General features: G+C 41.1%; 1 protein-coding gene across 2 annotated transcripts in view; it reads left to right on the top strand.

Moving 5' to 3' along the window:
• Positions 1 to 19,235, top strand: part of zfpm2a (zinc finger protein, FOG family member 2a) — a 646,324-nt gene that overhangs the window by 459,368 nt on the left and 167,721 nt on the right. For both annotated transcript variants that reach the window (XM_055634910.1, XM_055634911.1), the window contains exon 5: positions 1,324 to 1,435. In XM_055634910.1, coding sequence (XP_055490885.1) covers positions 1,324 to 1,435 — 112 coding nt within the window. The remainder of the gene's footprint in view (positions 1 to 1,323; positions 1,436 to 19,235) is intronic.

Genomic DNA, 19,235 nt, shown 5'->3' with positions numbered 1-19,235 from the left:
CATGAAGATGAACTGGGTGGAAGGAAGTAACAAGGCTGTGATGGACTGGGCTGTGTTCACAACTCACAGGTTCAGGTAGCAAAAGCAAAGCGGTTGCCATAGCAGGCTGAGATGCATCCCATCAAAATACTTTCTACAGCATTTCTGTAGACATCTGTGAGAATCATTGTGAACATCCCCAATATTCTTGAATGCTGAAGAATTTAAGTAACATTTAATTTTGCAACATTTTTAATTCCTTGCATTACAAATTATATTTTAGACACATGTAATACAGTTGGTGAGGTCCATTGCATGGTTGTGTCATAGAATATTGTATAATTGAACATAAATTTGAAATTAAAAGGGAATGTTTAACATAAGAATGAAAGAAGGAGACAGTCAATTGCGTTAGTTAGGATTGACATCATAAGATACAGCATAAGAGCAGAATGATGCCATTCACCCATTGAGTCTGCTCTGCCATTCGATCACGGCTAAACTGTTTTTCACTCAACCTCATTTTCGTTCCTTTGTCCCATAATCTGTGAGACCCTAATTAATCAAGAACCTATCAAGCTCTTCGCAATCCTCTGAAGTCCACAGTGGCATTTTGGATTTTCCCTGCTAAGGAATCAAGACTCCTCCTGATCTTCCCCCCAGTGCATCCAATCTTTCTAGATCCCAATCTCCCTCTGCCACACCAAATGTTCCCTCACTTCCTCTCTGATCTCCTTGCTATCATCCTTCATCATCTCAACCACCCAGCACATTTCTGCTCTGTTTCTCACCCTTATTTACGTACTTCCTAACCCTTGTGTAATGAGCTTTCCAACCACACTCCCTTATCTTCTCCCTAATAATCTCCCTCCAAATATACCCCTCAGCCAGTGCTCGCTCTACTTCCACGAAGCATTGATGCTGCTCTCCACTGTAGTCTCCACTATCTCTCCTCATTGTTCTCAGCTAACGTTTTGTTGATGTTCACAGAAGAACATTGGATCCTTGTATCTTCTGCTCAAATGACACTTCTACGCAAGAGAAACCACACAAGGCTTCTGGTCAAGAAGAGTTCGCTGCGTAAATCATGAACATTTTGATGTAAATCCAAGCTGTTAGAGATTCATTCATCTGGAGAATCTGATCCATTATCATTTGGAGACTCCTGATTTAATAATTATGCTGTCAATCAAAATGCCTTTCTCAGCCTAATAGAACTCAACGAGGGATTATATTTTTCTTCAGATGTGTTGGGGGTTATGGTTCTGTGAAAATTAGTATTATTCATCAAGTTCTTAATCACAGAAAACAAACAGCGTCTGTTTATTATCTCCCTTTGTGCAGAAAACAAAAGCAGCTGTCCCTATAGTGGTGCATGCTGGCCCCAAATGGCTGATGGATGTGACTTGGCGAGGAACAGATGACAACAACAACAACTGTGTTGTGTACAGCAAAGGTAAAGCACATTCTGTTCTCTTTTTATCTGAAATTATACCCATGAATTGATATAATATGTGCATTTGTGGAATGGAATTGCTTCATATCAGAAATGTGTGTTTTTTTACAGTTAATTTGCTTTTATCTCAGATATTATGACTACAGCCACGATTTACCAGGAACACTGCTTGTAGTGATGAGACATTTGAGGGAGTTATTCTATCAAACATTCACTGCAAATTTTATTTTACCACAAAATATATCACAACTTTAATTCGAGAGGGATAGATCATTTTAAGTCCATTCCTTACTATCGAAAAGAAATATTGATTCATAATGCGTGTATTCAGATAGGGTCGCTGTTGTAGTGCAGTGCTTGCTTGCGTTACAATAGAATCAATTTCAATCAAGTACAATGTATACAGTGATTTTCTTCCCTCAGGTGTGGTGGTAGAGGGCTGTTGGTGGTGAAAGTTGGAAGGGGGGTGGGGTGGGAGGAGTGGTGCAAATTCTTCATATTCTGTGGTTGACATAAAATCATTGTGGACAGAAACATTTCTGAAGACAAAATTGAGACAAGTTTCTTATTGAATGGCCATCAGTGACTGTGCATATAAATAACAACTAAGAGGTTAACAGATAATGCCATGCTTGATCAGTGAAGACCCTCTCAGTGACAAGCTGCTTTGCAAGCAGCAGGATAAAACTAGCAAGAAAAGTTTCTGTTGCTGGTGAATAACGTTATAAAGTCATTATTGCTTTCTCATGGCGAGGTTGGTGTGAAATTATGGTTATGCAATGAAACCTTCTGTCAGTGATGAAGATATTTTGTAAATGTACATTTGAGGCAATATTGTAAGTATATGTTGTGAACTATAATACTTCCTCATGCAGAGAAAGGATTGACATGAATTCCTCCCTGCACCACAACCCAACATGTGCTTGTTTTAATTACATTAACTATGTAAGTTCCTCAGAAATTCTTTCCATCCTTTGGTGTGGGACATTAACCCCACAACAGGTTCATGTCCCATACCAGAGACTACATTTTATACTGAATAATTACTCATATCCAACTAAAAGGATAAATGCTTGCATTTATATGGATGGAAACTTTTGTCTTGCTATACCTTACCTGCACATGCACATGGCAGACACATCTATAAATATAAAACATCAATTGTGGATATACTGATTTAGTTATTAAATATTTCCCTGTAAACTTACATTATAAAAGATGCACACACACACTGGTCAATAGTTTAAGAAGGAACTGCAGATGCTGGAAAATCGAAGGTAGACAAAAATGCTGGAGAAACTTAGCGGGTGCAGCAGCATCTATGGAGCAAAGGAAATAGGCAACGTTTCGGGCTGAAGAAGGGTTTCGGCCTGAAACGTTGCCTATATCCTTCACTCCATAGATGCTGCTGCACCCACTGATTTTCTCCAGCACTTTTTCTTCCTGGTCAATAGATTAATTTGAGATTTTGCTGCAAAATTAGATGAGAATGGCTAACTGAAGCTATGTCATTATAAATAGATGTCAGATTCACTTTCTATTTTTATTGGACACTAAAACACACATTTTATATTGTTATAATATTGTAAATTAGAAGATTAAACATATATATTTCTAGTTATTACTGTAAGTATGGCACTGCAAATAATGCTTTTGTTTTGTAAAAATATGAAAATTGTGACTGTTTCCCCTTCTATGTGATGAATATTTCTCATATTAGTGCATTGATGTCATGAGTAAATTTGTGTGAGTTTGATGAGAAATACCCATCTGCCCACCTGTGCTGTGTATAGCTGACTTTCATGTAAAAGCCATTGAAACTGATGTGGAAACTGACATCCTGTTCATGCATAACTTACAACTTGATTCACACTAGAGACTTGTAAAGATTTTAACCCCACATAACAAAGTAAATGGAGCAAAGGAAAGTAAAGAGATGTTTTTAAATCCACTCACATGATGTAAATATTTCTGGCAAATCAACTATTGATCATCTCTAATTGTCATGGAGAAGGGAAGTCAATTTGGAAAGAGGTGTCAGAGTGACATATTGTAGATGGTACATACTGCAATCATGATGAGCTAGTGGTGTAGATTAGATTATGAATGGGTAGGATTATGAAGGAGGTATGATTGAGCCAGATTCCATTACATTGGTTAATGCCAATGCTCTTCACTGCTATTCGAGTTGCTTTTAACCAGGCAGGTGCAGAGTGTTTCATTGCATTCCCAGATAGTAGTCTGGATGGTGGAAACATGTTGGAATATCAAGAATTAAGATGCCATCTCAGGATGTCCAGAATCTGATGTCTCTACCGGCTATAGTTTTTATGGGGCTGATTCAGAATAGTTTATAGGCCATTTCTATGAAAATCCTGAATGTGCTCCTTGGCATAATGCTACAAGGATAGGGCAAGTGTCTACAACAGGCAGGGTTTCAGAAATCTAATCAAATCACTGGGAAAACAGAATTATCTAAACATTTCAATAATTGTTTGGATTAACTATAAAGGAGTGGCTGGCACATCTTGGATACTACAAGGGTTTGCCTGAAGAGTGGCGAATGGGAGGATAATACCATTGGCTGCAGGGAGAAGTGTATTGGATTATCTGCAAAAAACACTGATAGATTAATGGAGAAGAGAGAATGCATGAATGAAGGAAGAGAAGAGTGACTTTACTAATGACTGATTAAGAGCAGGGGAGTGGGAAAATGTTTGTTTAATGATGGATGGGGACAGAGACTGCATTAATGGAGCAGGAGGGGGAGGCATCTGCAATAGTGATGGTGCAGAGTGTGGGAATAAAGTGGCTGGGCAGAGTCTGTAGTAATGAAATAGAAGAGGAGAGAGCATGACTGGCGGGGCTGTGGGAGTGTGTTTGCATTAATAATGGGGAGTGGGGTATGATATAAAAATCAATATTAGACAGCTTTTGCAGATATGGCAGGTAAAATCGGTGGTCAAGAATAACATTGGGCAGCTTAGATAATAATGTTGATATAAATGCAAGTAGGGCAAGTGTTGAATAATGACTATATGGAATAATTATCTTGTGGTAGAAAGTAACATAAAGGACATGACAAGGAAACCATTCTTCATTCAGAATCAGGAACTTGTAAAAATGATGTCATCAGATTCAAAGTAAGCTCCAAATTCCTAGGAACCAGATGTTTTTCATCCAGGATTTAAAATAAATAAATGAGGACACCACAAATATCTAAACCATGATCTTCCAAAGTTCCCTTGATCGAAGAACTATTCATTCAGTTAGGATAGTTGCTGCTTAGAGATTAGATTGTGAAGCACTGCTTTGAACATGGTATTAACCCAGGGTGTAATGTGATTGGGAGCTTCCTCAGGACCCTCTCCAGAGCCAGCACGTCCTTCCTCAGATATGGTGCCCATAATTGCTCACAATATTCCAAATAGGGCCTGACCAACGCCTTATAGAGCCTCAGCGTTACATCCCTGTGTTTAATGTTGTGTGACCTAAGAGTTGGGTATTTAGGTGGAATATGGCTTAACTATATTTGACCTTCATGGGATCTGCGGTGATTATTGAAGATTTCTGAGTATTTTTTACCATCTGTAAACCACTGGTACTGATATTGGTTCATTTTTGTCGAGATATGGTGGGAATCTTTGTTTGCATTCTATCCAGGCAAATTATACGGTTTTACAGCATTCTAGTATTACAGTTAGAGAAAGTGCAGATAAACAAAAGTGCAAGGTCCCCAATGAGGTTGTAGTTTATATTCTGCTCCGTTAGCTTATGATACTGTATTGTCAACTCTGGATCAACTGCTCTATTGATGGCAAAGACATACTCAAGAGTTATGGTGGAAAAGTCTAATGCTTGAGGAATAATTTGGTGACTATAGTAAAGCAAGGCTGTTACTTCACTGGTCTGTGGGACTGCTCTCCCAATTGTAACACCAGTGCCCAAATGTTTTATCGGAGGGATTTTCTGAATTTGGAGTCTTGGTCAATGGTGTGTTGTGTGTCCAGTTCATTATTGTATTCTTTATGCTTTAACATACCCGTTTGATATAACCTGATGGTTTGCTGGGGGAAGTTAGGAACCCATCAAATATCTTTTGGTCTTGACTTGCACATTCCGCCAGACAGGTTAAAGTGACAGGTTGTGTCTCCTGTAGGCTATCAGTGAACAGCTGGGTCTTGAATTCAAAATAAGGGAGACCTATGCTGGAGTCTGCTGGTCATCTGTGGGAGCAACACACGGTGGACATTTCAGGTCCAGGACTCTTCATCAGAATGAGATTTTAATCCAATCTTTTTAAATTAATTTTTTTACTATTATATTTTTTAAAACCCATATTATTCACGGAATTTAAATTCCACAGGCTGCCATGGTGGCAATTTAACTAATATCTCTGGATTGTTAGATCAGTCATCTCGGTTGTTAATCTGATATTTTAACCACTGCATCAGCAGCTAAGCAATGCCATGCCTCACACTCTGCTGCTCTTGCAACATTGGTCAATGATACCCTGTTCCACACAAGATGGGATCTCTTCCACTTTCCCTTCTGTAAAGTGGATGTGGCTTCATGAGCATGTGGATTTGCCAAGCTTTTCAACTTCCCCCGAATGAAAGACTCCAATTGTGCCACTTTTGTTTGCTTTTCTGAACCTTCAGCTTAAGTCTGCAGAGAGGTGTAAGGAATTTGATGTGTGAAGTTGCTTCCTGACTCAACAGCTGATGTACAATGGGATTATTGGTGCAAATTGGAAGCAATCCTCTCCTGATTCTGTATTGATTTTTTACAAAAAGTGGGAGGACGAGTTCACACTTTAGTGCAGCCCAGCAGGGGTTGGATGGGGACTATAATTGAGAGACATTTCTGAGAAGTTTGTCAATATAGTGTTTAGAGAAATGTGATACATTTTCGCACCTGCTTGGCCAAATGTGAGAGATTGCAAGAAGCAAACAGGGTTTCCTCCAGTGAGCCCCCACACCAGTTTTCTTATGTCTACCGTCTGAGTGCATGGTTTCTCTCAGTATAGCCCATACATACTTATTTTATCAGTCCTTGTAGTGCCATACCACAGGTAGTATTTAGCAATGTTGGTGGTGGGGCAAAGATGCCGTCCTCTTATTCCTGTTCATCATCCTCCTCATGCCTCTGTCACTTTTTCTCCTACTCCTTGTTGAGTGTGGTTATAGTGGGAGCAATGCGTGAAGGTCTGGCACATTATCCTGCAGTGCATACAATAGGAGAATATAAAAATAAGCTAATTGTAAAATTAAATTGCACCTGGTGGAAACCCGGAATTAAAAAAACATGCCGGAAACATCTATAGAGAGAGAGAAAAAGAGTCAACTTTTCCAGTAAATGTGATTTTATTATTTGCTTTTGATGAAAGGTCACTGAACTCAAATATTTTTTCTGCTTCTGGTTTCCCAGCATATACGGCTAGGTGCACAGTGGTTCTAATGGAATGGGACTGTACACATGCAGAGTTAACATAGAGAGTTCATTCAGAGACCGTTTGATAATGAGGGAGCAGATGAGATTTGCAGATGTGTTGATTAAAAGAATCCTCTATTCTGGTTCTGCTGGGCCTGCTGGGCCTGCTGGAGGAGGATTCTGTCTTCTAGTCTTGTTTGGAACAAAGGATGAGAAGAAACCTTCCTGTTTTGTTTGGGCGTAGAGGTTGATGGTAACCTTTGCCAAATCTACTGAGGAAATAATTAATGTTGGGTGGCTGGGAGTGGCAGTGGATGAGAGGAAGGTGTATGTCTGTGTGTGTGTGAGAGGGTGTGTGGGGGTGGGTGTGGGTGGGGGGGTGTGTGTGTGGGGGTGTGTGTGTGGGTGTGTGTGTGTGGGTGTGTGTGTGTGTGTGTGTGTGTGGGTGTGTGTGTGTGTGTGTGTGGGGGTGTGTGTGTGTGTGGTGTGTGTGTGGTGTGTGTGTGTGTGTGGTGTGTGGGTGTGTGTGGGTGTGTGTGTGTGGGGGTGTGTGTGTGGGTGTGGGTGAGAGTATGTGTATATGTTTGCGTGTGTGTCGGAGTGATTGGGATTAGTGATGTGTGCAGTTGGTGTTGAGTGTGTGACCAAATGCTGCAGCTAGAGGCAGGACCGTTGAACGGGAGATTGAAGTGCTCCAGTTCATGTATCTGGCAATGTTGTGCTGTGTTTGTGAGATCATTTCATGTCCATAGGAGTATTACTTCTGTATGTCAGGACATGTGATGCCAGTCTCTAATGATAGTCATCCTTGAAAGCTTCCTACCCCCTCTGGCATATGGTACCGTACCGCCATTCTGGCATTTGCTATTCTCCCGTGCTGCATCACTCTTTACTATTGCTACTGTTGTATCAGTTGCATTGTTTGGGCTGCCTGCGCGAATATCCATTTTAAAGGCTGGAACCATGGCATGATTAGCACGCAAATCAAAAGCTTTTCACTGTACCTCGGTACACGTGACAATAAAGTAAACAAAACCAATGAGGATTACTCAGTGGCTCATTCTCACTGGCTGGCAATTTATTGAGGAGCCAGAGTGTTTCTCAGAAAAATCAGCTTGCACTGATGCACCAATATTCCGGAAGTGGCGGCGCTGTTAACAGCTGCGGCTCGCCTGCAGTCCGTCTGTCTTTACTTTTTTCTGTTGTTTTTTTTGTCTTGTTTTGGTTAAGTTTTAGTTTGTTGGGTTGTGTTAGAGGGGGTGGAACATGTTCTCTGTCTCTTCCTTCGGGGGAATGCGACTTTTTCATGTCGTATCCCCCTTCTCTGCCTCCGTCTGCGCTGAGGCCTAATGGCGGAGCTGGCGGCCTCCAGCCTGCGACCGACCCCGAGGCTCCGGAGGCAGAGCCAGCCAGGACTTACCAACGACAGGCTGGCCGTCTTCGGGGCTGAGCAGCGGTGGCCCGACTTGCTGGTGCGGCGTTCTGGCTTTCGGCGGCGGCCTGGGGCTGATGCAGCGGGGCCCGGAGCTGGGGCAGCGGCCTGGAGCTGGGGCAGCGGCCCAGAGCGGAGACTGCAGGATCTGGAGCTGGGGCAGCGGCCCGGAGCGGGGACGGCGGGACCTGGAGCAGCGACGGCGGGACCGGGAGCGCGCGCGGCGGCCTGGCGCTGGGGCAGCGGCCTGGCGCGGGGGCCTCGGCCTGGAGCTGGGGCAGCGGCCCGGTGCGGAGACTGCAGGATCTGGAGCTGGGGCGGCGACCTGGAGCTGGGGCATCGGCCTGGAGCTGGGGCAGCGGCCCGGTGCGGAGACTGCAGGATGTGGAGCTGGGGCGGCGACCTGGAGCTGGGGCATCGACCTGGAGCTGGGGCGGCGGCCCGGAGCTGATACTGTGGCGGGCCGTCTCGGAGCGGGGATGGCGTTCCGGCTATCGGCAGCGGCGACATCACCACGGAGGTCCGCTGGACTGGAGAGCGGCATCTCCGGCCTGGATCGACCGCCTCAGCACAGAGGGAGAACAAGGAGGGAAGAGATGGAAACTAAGACTTTGCCTCCATCACAGTGAGGATGTGCTTGGTGAACTCACTGTGGTGGATGTTTAATTGGTGTTTATTGTATGTTTTGTTATTATTGATTCTGTGTATGACTGCAGGCAACATAGTTTCGTTCAGACCGTAAGGTCTGAATGACAATAAAGGATCTATCTATTATGATCTGTGCAGAGTTGATTCAGCATGGGAACTGTACAATGATGACTCGATGCTCCTAAATTGGAGCTGATGGATTTCTAGGCATGCATATGACAATCTGCACTGTAACAAAGGTGCAAATGAGAAACCAGGGAACAATACCCCAATTTGCCGAACATCTGTTGAGAGGAAATTACTGGAGTCTCTGATGAAAGAAAGATTTTCTCTTTTGAAATCATTTCTTTCTAATGAAAGAAAGATTAGCAGCATATTCTGCACTTGCAGTTGGGACGAGGATGGAGAGCCGGGCTGAGGTCCCCCTTAGTTCTCAACCCCACCCCCTCACGCCAGGTCCCCATTTGTTGTTGGCAGCATGGCGCTTCCACCTTGGCCCGACTCAAACCACAACGCCCCAACCTCAGCCCGACCCTGCGACCTGAGGCTCCGACTCTCTGACCTCTGTACTTTATATGCAAAAACAAAGAATAGGTAAAAGTGACAATAAAATATCATCCACGTCATCCCTCCTGTCTCGGGTAAACGTTAATCCTCAGTCGTTTGCAATTAACCTGCAATATTGGCAAACATTACTCAAATTCCCCTTGTATTCTTCAATATTGTTGCACGAGTCCTTTATTTGAAAGAGTTGAAGATGCTATGAATATTCTCCTTTCAATATTTGGAATATAGTGAGGATGTGAGCCATGTAATATACAATGCAAGTCTGTTTTTATAAATATTCTTCCGGGAAGGATATATTCTTATATATTTTCTTCTGGGAAGACATTTGATCCCCCCCCCTCCCCCCCCCCCCTCCCCCCTCCCCCCACACCCCCATAAGAGGCAGTTTGCTAAAGTTGCATCTCATGAAATCGAGGACAAAGAATTATCCTGGTTAGGAGTTTGGTTGAATGTATAACAAGGAGGCTCTCTCCATCCCTCTCCCACCCCAGTTCTCAGGTGCGTTTCACTGTCCTCCAGATTAATTTTACTGTTTGGATGCCTCATTGTCAACTTTCCCACAGCCAACAATGAACCATTCTACATTCCCTTGATCAACATCTGAATTTGATCTGTCGTTTTCTCTTCCCTTACATTCTCTTTGTACCTTTCCATTACTCTTGTTTCCCTCCCCTGACTCTATCTGAAGAAGGATCTCAAACGTCACCTATTATTTCTCTCCAGGGATGCTGCCTGTCCCGCTGAGTTACTCAAGCATTTTGTGTCTATCTTTGGGAGAAACAAATAACTGCAGATGCTTGTTAATACACAAAAGGACACAATATGCTGGAGTAACTCAGCAGGCCAGGCAGCATCTCTGTAGACAACAGACAGGTGATGTTTCAGGTCAAACTGAAAGGTCACCTGTACACGTTTTGGAAGAAATTAATATATTTCAAATGAGGAAAGGTGTTACTGCAAGTCCTTGTAACTGAATACAAAGGAGAAGATGGGTAGTTGTGGAGGGCTGTTTCTCGGATTGGAAGACTGTGGCGTGCCACATGACTGATTCTGGGTGTGCTCCTATTTGTCACATATATTAATGATCTAGTTGAAAATATAGGTGGCATGATTAATAAGTTTGCAGATGACAACAAAAATTGGTGGTGTAGTGGACCAGCTCAGGTAGACAACTTGGTTAACATGCACATGTTGGGACGAAGAGCCTGTTTCCATCCTGTATAACTCTATAACTCAATGATCTTATCATCAGGGACAGTTTTGCATACCTAACCTAGTGAAAGGCCTTGCTAAAGACAATAGAGATGACATCTTGATAGGTGCTTTTTTATTTAAGTTATGGAAGCAATCCTTTCTCTTCCCACTTGTACAGTACACATTCTGCCAAGAACAAGCTGCCCAGGGTAACGGCCAATACTGCCAAACGGCTGCAGGCTGCATCAACTATGACAGTATTGTCTGTGCATTTGGCCTAGGCAAAGTGTGAAATTAATAAATGTTGATAAAGTTAACATTTCATGCGAGTCAAATGTTTTCTTTCTTTAAACATCTGCAGGGAATAGGAGGGACTGGAGTTGATAATCTGACACAAGAACTACAGAAGAATATTGAGTATGCTTGACTGTCAAAGTCTGTCACAATGCAGTATCTCTGCAGAAAATCATATCATTACAGTATTAAAACAAAATTGTACCCTAAAGGAACATACAAGGCAGCACAAAGCTGGAACATAATTATGCTTCCCACTAATAATTAAAATGTAAAAAGATTAATAAATTACTGTTCATTAAGCAGAAAAAGAGGTGGTTTGCAGCAATGTAGAAAGCTATGCTGTGCTCTTTAAGAATATTTGAAGACAGATAAGGAAATAGATCCTAAAGAATCTTTAGGAATAATAAACATAGATTGACACTAATACAGCAAAGACAAAAATGTACATTATAGGCAACACTGTACAATGTAGGCAAGACAGCAAGGAGATTCTACTGGTAAGAGAACGTTGTAACAGTCCCGTCATAAATTCCATGACCCATTTATGACAGTCTCTTGTAAGAGTGACAGTCAACGGTGCAATGCTATACCTATTCTCTGAGTTTTCTTTTGAATATGATGTGGAACATGTTGTGCAGCGCAGTGCAATTTGCTGCCATTTCTATCTCCCCTGCAGTTAATTACACTGTTCCTGGGCCGTGGAATTGCTGTGAACACTGACAGAATAAATACGAGCTTTTGAATAGCCTTGTATATGATTACTCATGTAACCATATAAAATCCTTCTACCACTCATGATGCATTGGGTTACCTCACTGCACTTCGCAGTATGTGCTCAGAAGCAATTTCGATGAACTTGCACAGCAAGAGAAGCTGAGGCAGCTGTTCATACTAATAAGGAATATTCGTACTCCACTGGCAAGTGTGGACCTCTTTAATTTGACCGAAGGAAGAGAAAAATCAGCATGACTCCTGCGTCTGGTTAAGATCCCTGCTGGAAAATATCAGTGCGTTGGCTGCGTTTCCTACTTCAAGCAGGGAACTGCTGACATGTCCTGTCTAGACTTGAATAAATGCTTGCAATGGTATTAGAATATAGCTGGAGCCTCTAGAATAGGCTTTCCTATAGTTAATACTTAAGGGGAGGAAAGGAAAATAATTAGTGAATGGCAACTATAAAATCTAATTGATATATTAATAGGTACTAATGAATTCACTGGGTTCTAACAGTCAATGTGCTGTGGTGTCAATGCGGGTGGGTCTCTAGAAATTAGTTAATTTTACAATATGTAACTCAGTATTTGAACTACCATGATGAAATGGCCACAAAATAGCACAGCATGAGTGACTTTCAGTAATGCATAGTATGTTTGCCAAAGTACATAACAGCTAGTACAAAATTATTGTGGACACCATTTTATCATGTATTGAAAGACTGGCTTGTTTTCAAGATATATAATTGAATAATAATGTATTATTGTGAATTCTATACTGGTTGTGTTTCACATTTAGATTTTCAAGTAGCTACACTGGTTCTAACCACAAATGAATACAAATCAGTGTTGACATTTGAGATGGTGACAACAGTGAAATGATGCAAGTTTTCTCCAATTTCTTGTGTAATAAATTGCAGGGCAATTACAGAGGGTATTCTTCTGTGTCAGAAAAGAAAGACAAAATCCACGATATTACGAGGGGAGGTACATATAGAAATGGTCGCTTTAGAACCACTGAATATTGTAAACTGGGGATGAACGGGAAGTTGGATGTGAGGGTGATAAGATATGTGTTTTTTCTGTGATTTCTGCTCCTCCTGGGACCAACATCCTCAGGGCAGTCGACCCAGGGATTGCCAGCATTCACTTCTCAAGACAGCTGAGCCCATGTACATTAGGGACATTACCAATCTGTTATAATGTGCAGCAGTTTGCCACTACCTTCTGCAAATGATAGGGAAGCATGTTGGGTGTGAAATGTATCCAAATGCTGTGTCTGTATGCAACTGACAACGCCTGTGAAATACAAAATAAAAACTAAAAATGCTGGGAATATTCAGAAACATTCTGCTAAAGAGGGATTGAGTTGGCAGGTGTATTATTTGTGTCCATAGGCACTGCACTGCTAACCTGCTGAATGCTCCGCACATTATCTGTTTTAATTTTGAATCACCAAAAATATTTTTTCTCTATTTTGATTAATATGCGGGATTATGGTTTGTGAACAAGAGTGCAGTGGATTGGGAAGGTGTGTGAGTGACCGTGCAGGGAACAATATGCGTGCAGCTATGCAGTTAGTGAGTGGCCCTTGCTGCATGTTTAAGTAATTCAACTTACTCTGGCACTGAAACTGGGTCCTGTCAGTGTTACTCTCGGCAGTAACTGCCCTATCAATCCTTTCTTCATATTTTTGAGATCTGAAGTGAAAGAGGTTAAAGGATCACCTGCATCATAATCCTGCACCTCTCGTGGGAATGAGCAACAGCTGCCTAGAGTCTGACGATGGATTCAAATGCTCCTAAATGGTCATCAGTGTACATCTGAAGTGGATGGGGAAGAGAGAAGGATATCAACAATTGGACTATTATCCTTAAATGTACATATAGCATGTTCATAGATGTAACCAAGTTGCATTTTGAGATAAGTTTTCATGTTTAAAAATCATATTAGCAGGCTGAGGAAATATCCCAATCACATGCCTAGACATTTGTTCCCACTGGGAAATGTACACCAGGTGCAATGGGATGCAATACTACGTGTACATGAATCTCATATTTGTACCTCATGCAGTTTTCCCATTTGTATACATTAGTGGGAGTAGAATAAGGGACATTGTAGGGCTGAGGGTCACCTTTATAGAGGATGCAATGTGGAAGATAGACAAAAAAAGTGCTGGAGTAACTCAACGGGTCAGGCAGCTTCTCTGGAGGAAAGGAATAGATGATGTTTTGGATAAAGACCTTTCATCAGACTAGGTCCGATGAAGGGTCTTGACCCGAAATCACCTATTCCTTTTCTCCAGAGATGCTGCCTGACCGGCTGAGTTACTTTAACATTTTGTATTGATCTTCAGTGTAAACCAGCATCTGTAGTTCCTTCTTGCACATGCAATGTGAGAGATCGGCCAAGTCGTCAAGAGAATATTCAAATCTGAAGATGACAAAGACTTTAACTGTCTTACAATGCTATGTACGACAGTGATTGCAACTTCTACTGAAGTGTGGAAGGCTGTTGGCTCGCTAGGGGCTCATCCGCCCTTTGACAGGTCTTGTTTTTGGTCGTGCTGAGGGTCCACAGCCCCCCTCCTCACCTGGCAAACCGGGTGGGGGAGACGGTTTAGTCGCCGACTATCCGACCATGGAGCAGGTAGCACGGGATTACATGGTACCCATGGCTGGGGGGGGGGGGAACTCCCCCCAACCTGACCTGCCCGTCGGAAACCAGCACCATCTAATGGTCGCTAGTGTTTTCAACGGTTAAATGAATGAGCTGTCTTGCTAAACTTTTGGTGCTAGAATTAGCCAGGGATATAATGGGCAGAATAGCCTGAACCCTTCTGCTTTACAGATTGGATTATTTTTGCCTGATTTTACATTAAATAGCTCTGATACTGATTGGAAGAAGATTGCAACAGGGTGTGCAGATGTTTTCAATGACTATAAATTTGGCACAGTTTATTTTTCCCGACCGATAGCCAGTGATTTTTTTATGGATGCATTTGTTTGTGTATAGAGGATAAAGGCAGTGATAGGATCAACTCCTATCAATTCTTCCATGTAAGACTATCCTTCAAAATTCTTGCTGCCTTGGGTTTGATTTAAATATAATGCGAAGTTTATCGAGCTTTTTTGCAGCTTTTGGATTTGCATACTAATGCTACCATCTGCATATGTCTGATGGCGTGGAAATTTGGACAAAGAACAAAAGGATTAACAGTTACCATGATAGGATGAACAGATCAGCAATTCCAAGGGAGAATAGGAGTAAAGAAAATGTTGATGAAAAAAAATTATTGAACTACTTAACGTGTCCTGACAGTGGGTTAGATAAGACCATCTCCCATCATCAGAATTACTGTCTGATCTCCCCACATCTGAATTAACTGCTTTGGATATTTAGGGCAAGTTTCACTGTCCCGCAGCTTCCTGGAGAACTGTGTTCTCAGGAGCAAAAAATACATGAAATCCCTTAAGTTAGTTAGCAAGGCTAGGGTGAGGCTTTCTAAGATTAAAGTATAAAATTTAAATTAAAATGTGTCGAAGTTACTTGGAAATACCTTAACATATTTATGATTGGAAACATATTAAAGTTCAATAATTAAAACATACTTGCCAACCTTTCCCTCCATGGCAATCCCTAGTGAAATCGTTGGGGTTTAATCTTGTACCAAGAAATCCAGGAGGCAGAGTGAACTGATTTGTTATTAAATTCCAGATTTTCCATCTGTCACTGTATGTTCTGAAGCCCAGGAATTACTGCCGCTTAAGTGGTGGTTCTCTATGAAACTACAACCAAAATCCAGCAAAATCTGGCCCTTGTGTTGTTCCAGTATTTAACAAAGAGGGATTGACTATTTTATCACCAATGATTACATATACGTAGAGATTAGAAGAAGTTGAAATCTGAAATGAAACACAATTATGGAAATATGGAGCAGTTGTGGGCATTAAAAAGGGAAAGGGCTAATGAAATATGAAAGAGATACAGTTCTGTGTGTACTCTTCGGGTAGCTGGTTAATGATGACTGTTGTCCCAATAAATTGATGCTTCTTGTATATTGTAAACTGTGGAAGGATTGCTTTGGAGAGGAGCAGCATATTTTAGCAATTTTACTCGAATGTCTTCTTGTATTATTTATGTGTTCTTTTTTGGGAATATTTCAGCAGGGTTTAATTGGTAGGTTAGAGTGTGAAGAAATAAAAACTTACTTTAATATTACTTCACTAATTGAAGTGCTTCTTCAGACATAATGCAAATTAGTATTTCCTTATAGTTTTTGTTTTTTTTTTGTACTAAATTATATGTATGCACTGAGTACGAGCTGCTTTTAATCTCATTGTACATGTATAGTGACAATACATGGCATATCTATATCTATATCTAAAACACTTTCTTGAAAGTGCAGTCCTAAATTCAAATTGTACTGTTACCCTGGTCCAGTAAAATCTGTATGGAAACAGCATAGATAATGGTGGAGACCTTCATCTCATGTTCTTGCAAAACCCATCCAACAGAAAACAGCGAAATATATGTGCACTCTACCCTGTCAAAAAGCTTTACCTTATCTTGAGAGACTGTCAAGGTAGAATATCAAGGAATGGACAGGAGTCCATTAAATTAATAAGCTGCTGGATGTTGTCTGAAGAGTTATAGTTCTTCATAAATCCAGTGTGATCATGGTGGACAAGGTTTAAACCTGCAGACTCCAAATACGGAGCCATACTTTAAAAAGGATTTGAAATTTCACGTTGAAGAGAGTTAGGCTTGTAGCTACTGAAATTACATTTATCTTTCCCCTTTTTTGGAGATTGACAAACAGGAGACAGCCAAAAGAATCGTGATAAACATATCTGAAAAAGCAGAGAGTGGAACAAGGTCAGCTTGAAATGTAACGCCATATTGCACAAATCTAATGGTCACCTCTGAACTGTTTTTCTGATATTCTAAGAACCTTTGACTTTGAAAATATTTTAACTATATCAATTTCCCATATTATTGAGAAGTATTATTATTAATATAGTCAGTTAAAAATAGGTACTCATAGGAAAAGTATGAGTCCTAAATCAGCGTGAGCAGGCATTTGAATTAAAAAAAATATTTTGCATTGAACTAAATTGAATTGCTTTATTATTGTGATGTGTACCGACATACAGTGAAAGGCTTTGCTGTGGGTGCTATCCGGGCAAATCACAACATACATGAGTGTAATCTTGCCATACTTCACTATATTTTATATTCAGGTACTGCAACACGGAAAATAAACAGTGCATAATATAGTGCTACAGTTACAGATAGCGCGCAGGTTTAAAAAAAGTGCAAGGGGAGGTAGAATGGAAGATCAGGAATTCATCCTAAGTTTAAGAGAGGTCTGTTCAGGAGTCTGATAGTGAGGAAGAATTTGTTCTTGAATCTGGTGGTACGTGCTTTGAAGCTTTTGTATCTTCTTCCTGATGGGATAGGGGTAGGAGAGAATGACCAGGGTGGAGTGTCCCTTGATTATGTTTGCTGCTTTTCTGAGGCATAGTGAAGAAAAGATGGAACTGTTGGGGGAAAGACTGAATGGCGGTGTTTGCTTGAAGGGCCGTATGGCCTACTCCTGCACCTGGAATTCTCTGCCACAGAAGGTAGTTGAGGCCAGTTCATTGGCTATATTTAAGAGGGAGTTAGACGTGGCCCTTGTGGCTAAAGGGATCAGGGGGTATGGAGAGAAGGCAGGTACAGGATATTGAGTTGGATGATCAGCCATGATCATATTGAATGGCGAATGGTGCAGGCTCGAAGGGCCGAATGGCCTACTACTGCACCTAATTTCTATGTTTCTATGTCTATTGAGACATGCCGAATGTCCTTACATTTCTGAGGAAAAAGAGATGTTAGTGAGCTTTCTTGGCTTATAGTGGTGATGTGCTTGGACAAATGGTTGATGATATTTATGCCAATGAACTTAAAGCTCCCAACCATCTCCACTTCAGTATTTTGTTTTGACAACTAATTTTATTATTGACTTTTTTATTAATGATAATGGGAAGGCTGAATTATTTACGAGCCAGTTGATGTCTGAAATGTGTGCATATTTAGTGCACACTGACAACCCGTGGACTACTGGCCTTGCGGGCTTGCCTCAATGGGCAGTGAACTGACTGAACCGACAACTACGCTATCCGTTCTTATCTGAGGTGGCAGATTGGTTCCTGAAGCTGGCTTCTGAACAGCAAGGTCTTCCCACTGAAAACATGTACCAAACCAAGAAATACTTTGATAGCCAGTGAAGTACACTCAGACTCACCAGCTGTCAAAACTAACAAAGAATATTAATGTCTACAAATGCACTTGTATTAAAAAATTATTAAAAATGTAATATTCTAGATTCTTTTAAAATAGAATGATTTTGTAAGTTCCAGAAGAAAGTTAAAAGTAATTAAATATATTTAATTTACCATAGTAAAATGCCTAAATGTAAATGACCTGAAACGTAGCTGTTCCTTTCCGAGCTGTTTCCCTCGACTGACATTTATGGAGTTGCTGATCCTGGTCTCACCAGGCACAGCTTCAGCAGACTGCATCCTGTTATTAAGGCAGGGCATTGGCACTATCCACTGGACTCTGTTACAAGATCATTGTCAGAATATATAATTGAAACAATTGTGATATTATGTTCTCGGGAAATGCAGAACTTCTGAGGCCCTCAAAAATGATTTGAGTTTTCAATGCAGTCTTTGTCACACTAGAAAATGGTGGACCGGCGGGAAGGAAAAAAAAAAAATTCAATATCGTCTAAGGTCTAATGTGCAGCCTAGTAGCGCAGCAGGTAGAGCTGCTACCTCACAGCGCAGGAGACTCTGGTTTGATCCTGACCTCGTATTGCTGTCTGCATAGAGTTTACACGGTCTCCCTGTGACCGTGTAGGTTTTCTCCTGGTGCTCCATTTTCCTCCCAATCCCAAAGATGCACGGATTTGTAGGTTAATTGGCCTCAGTAAAAAAACAAATCCCTAATGTATAGGAAATAGATGATAAAGTGGGATAACATAGAGGTCGTGTTCATGGGTGACTGATGATCACCATGGACTCGGTGGTCTGAAGGGTGTATTTCCATGCTGTATCTTCAAACTGAGCTAAACCAAACTAATCCAAACTAGTTATTGACTGCCTTTAATTAAAAAATGTGAGTTAAAGTGAGTGGATCATAGAAAGGTTAAGAGCTGGGTGCATGGTCTATTTCTGTGCTGTAAATTATGTGCAAGTCTGCAATTCCAAGATTCTCACTTATTTCTATTGGTTTTCTATGCTCTTAAGTACTATTCAATCTAACGTTTTTTTTAACACTGTTTTGACTTTCAGCATTATCTTACATTCACGTAAACACATTTAAATATAAACAAATCATTTAATTTTTGTTTAAGCCATATCATGATTATTTTATGAGAAATTAATTGACATAAAAAAAAGAAATAAGATGAAAAATGGGCTGCTAACTCACCATTTGCATTTTATAGTATCAGTCAAATTCAGAA

The sequence above is a fragment of the Leucoraja erinacea genome, chromosome 4 (assembly GCF_028641065.1).
Source record: "Leucoraja erinacea ecotype New England chromosome 4, Leri_hhj_1, whole genome shotgun sequence".
NCBI classification, from domain to species: domain Eukaryota; kingdom Metazoa; phylum Chordata; class Chondrichthyes; order Rajiformes; family Rajidae; genus Leucoraja; species Leucoraja erinaceus.
The sequence above is the reverse complement of the archived record's forward strand: the minus strand, read 5'-3'. Positions and strand labels throughout refer to the sequence as shown.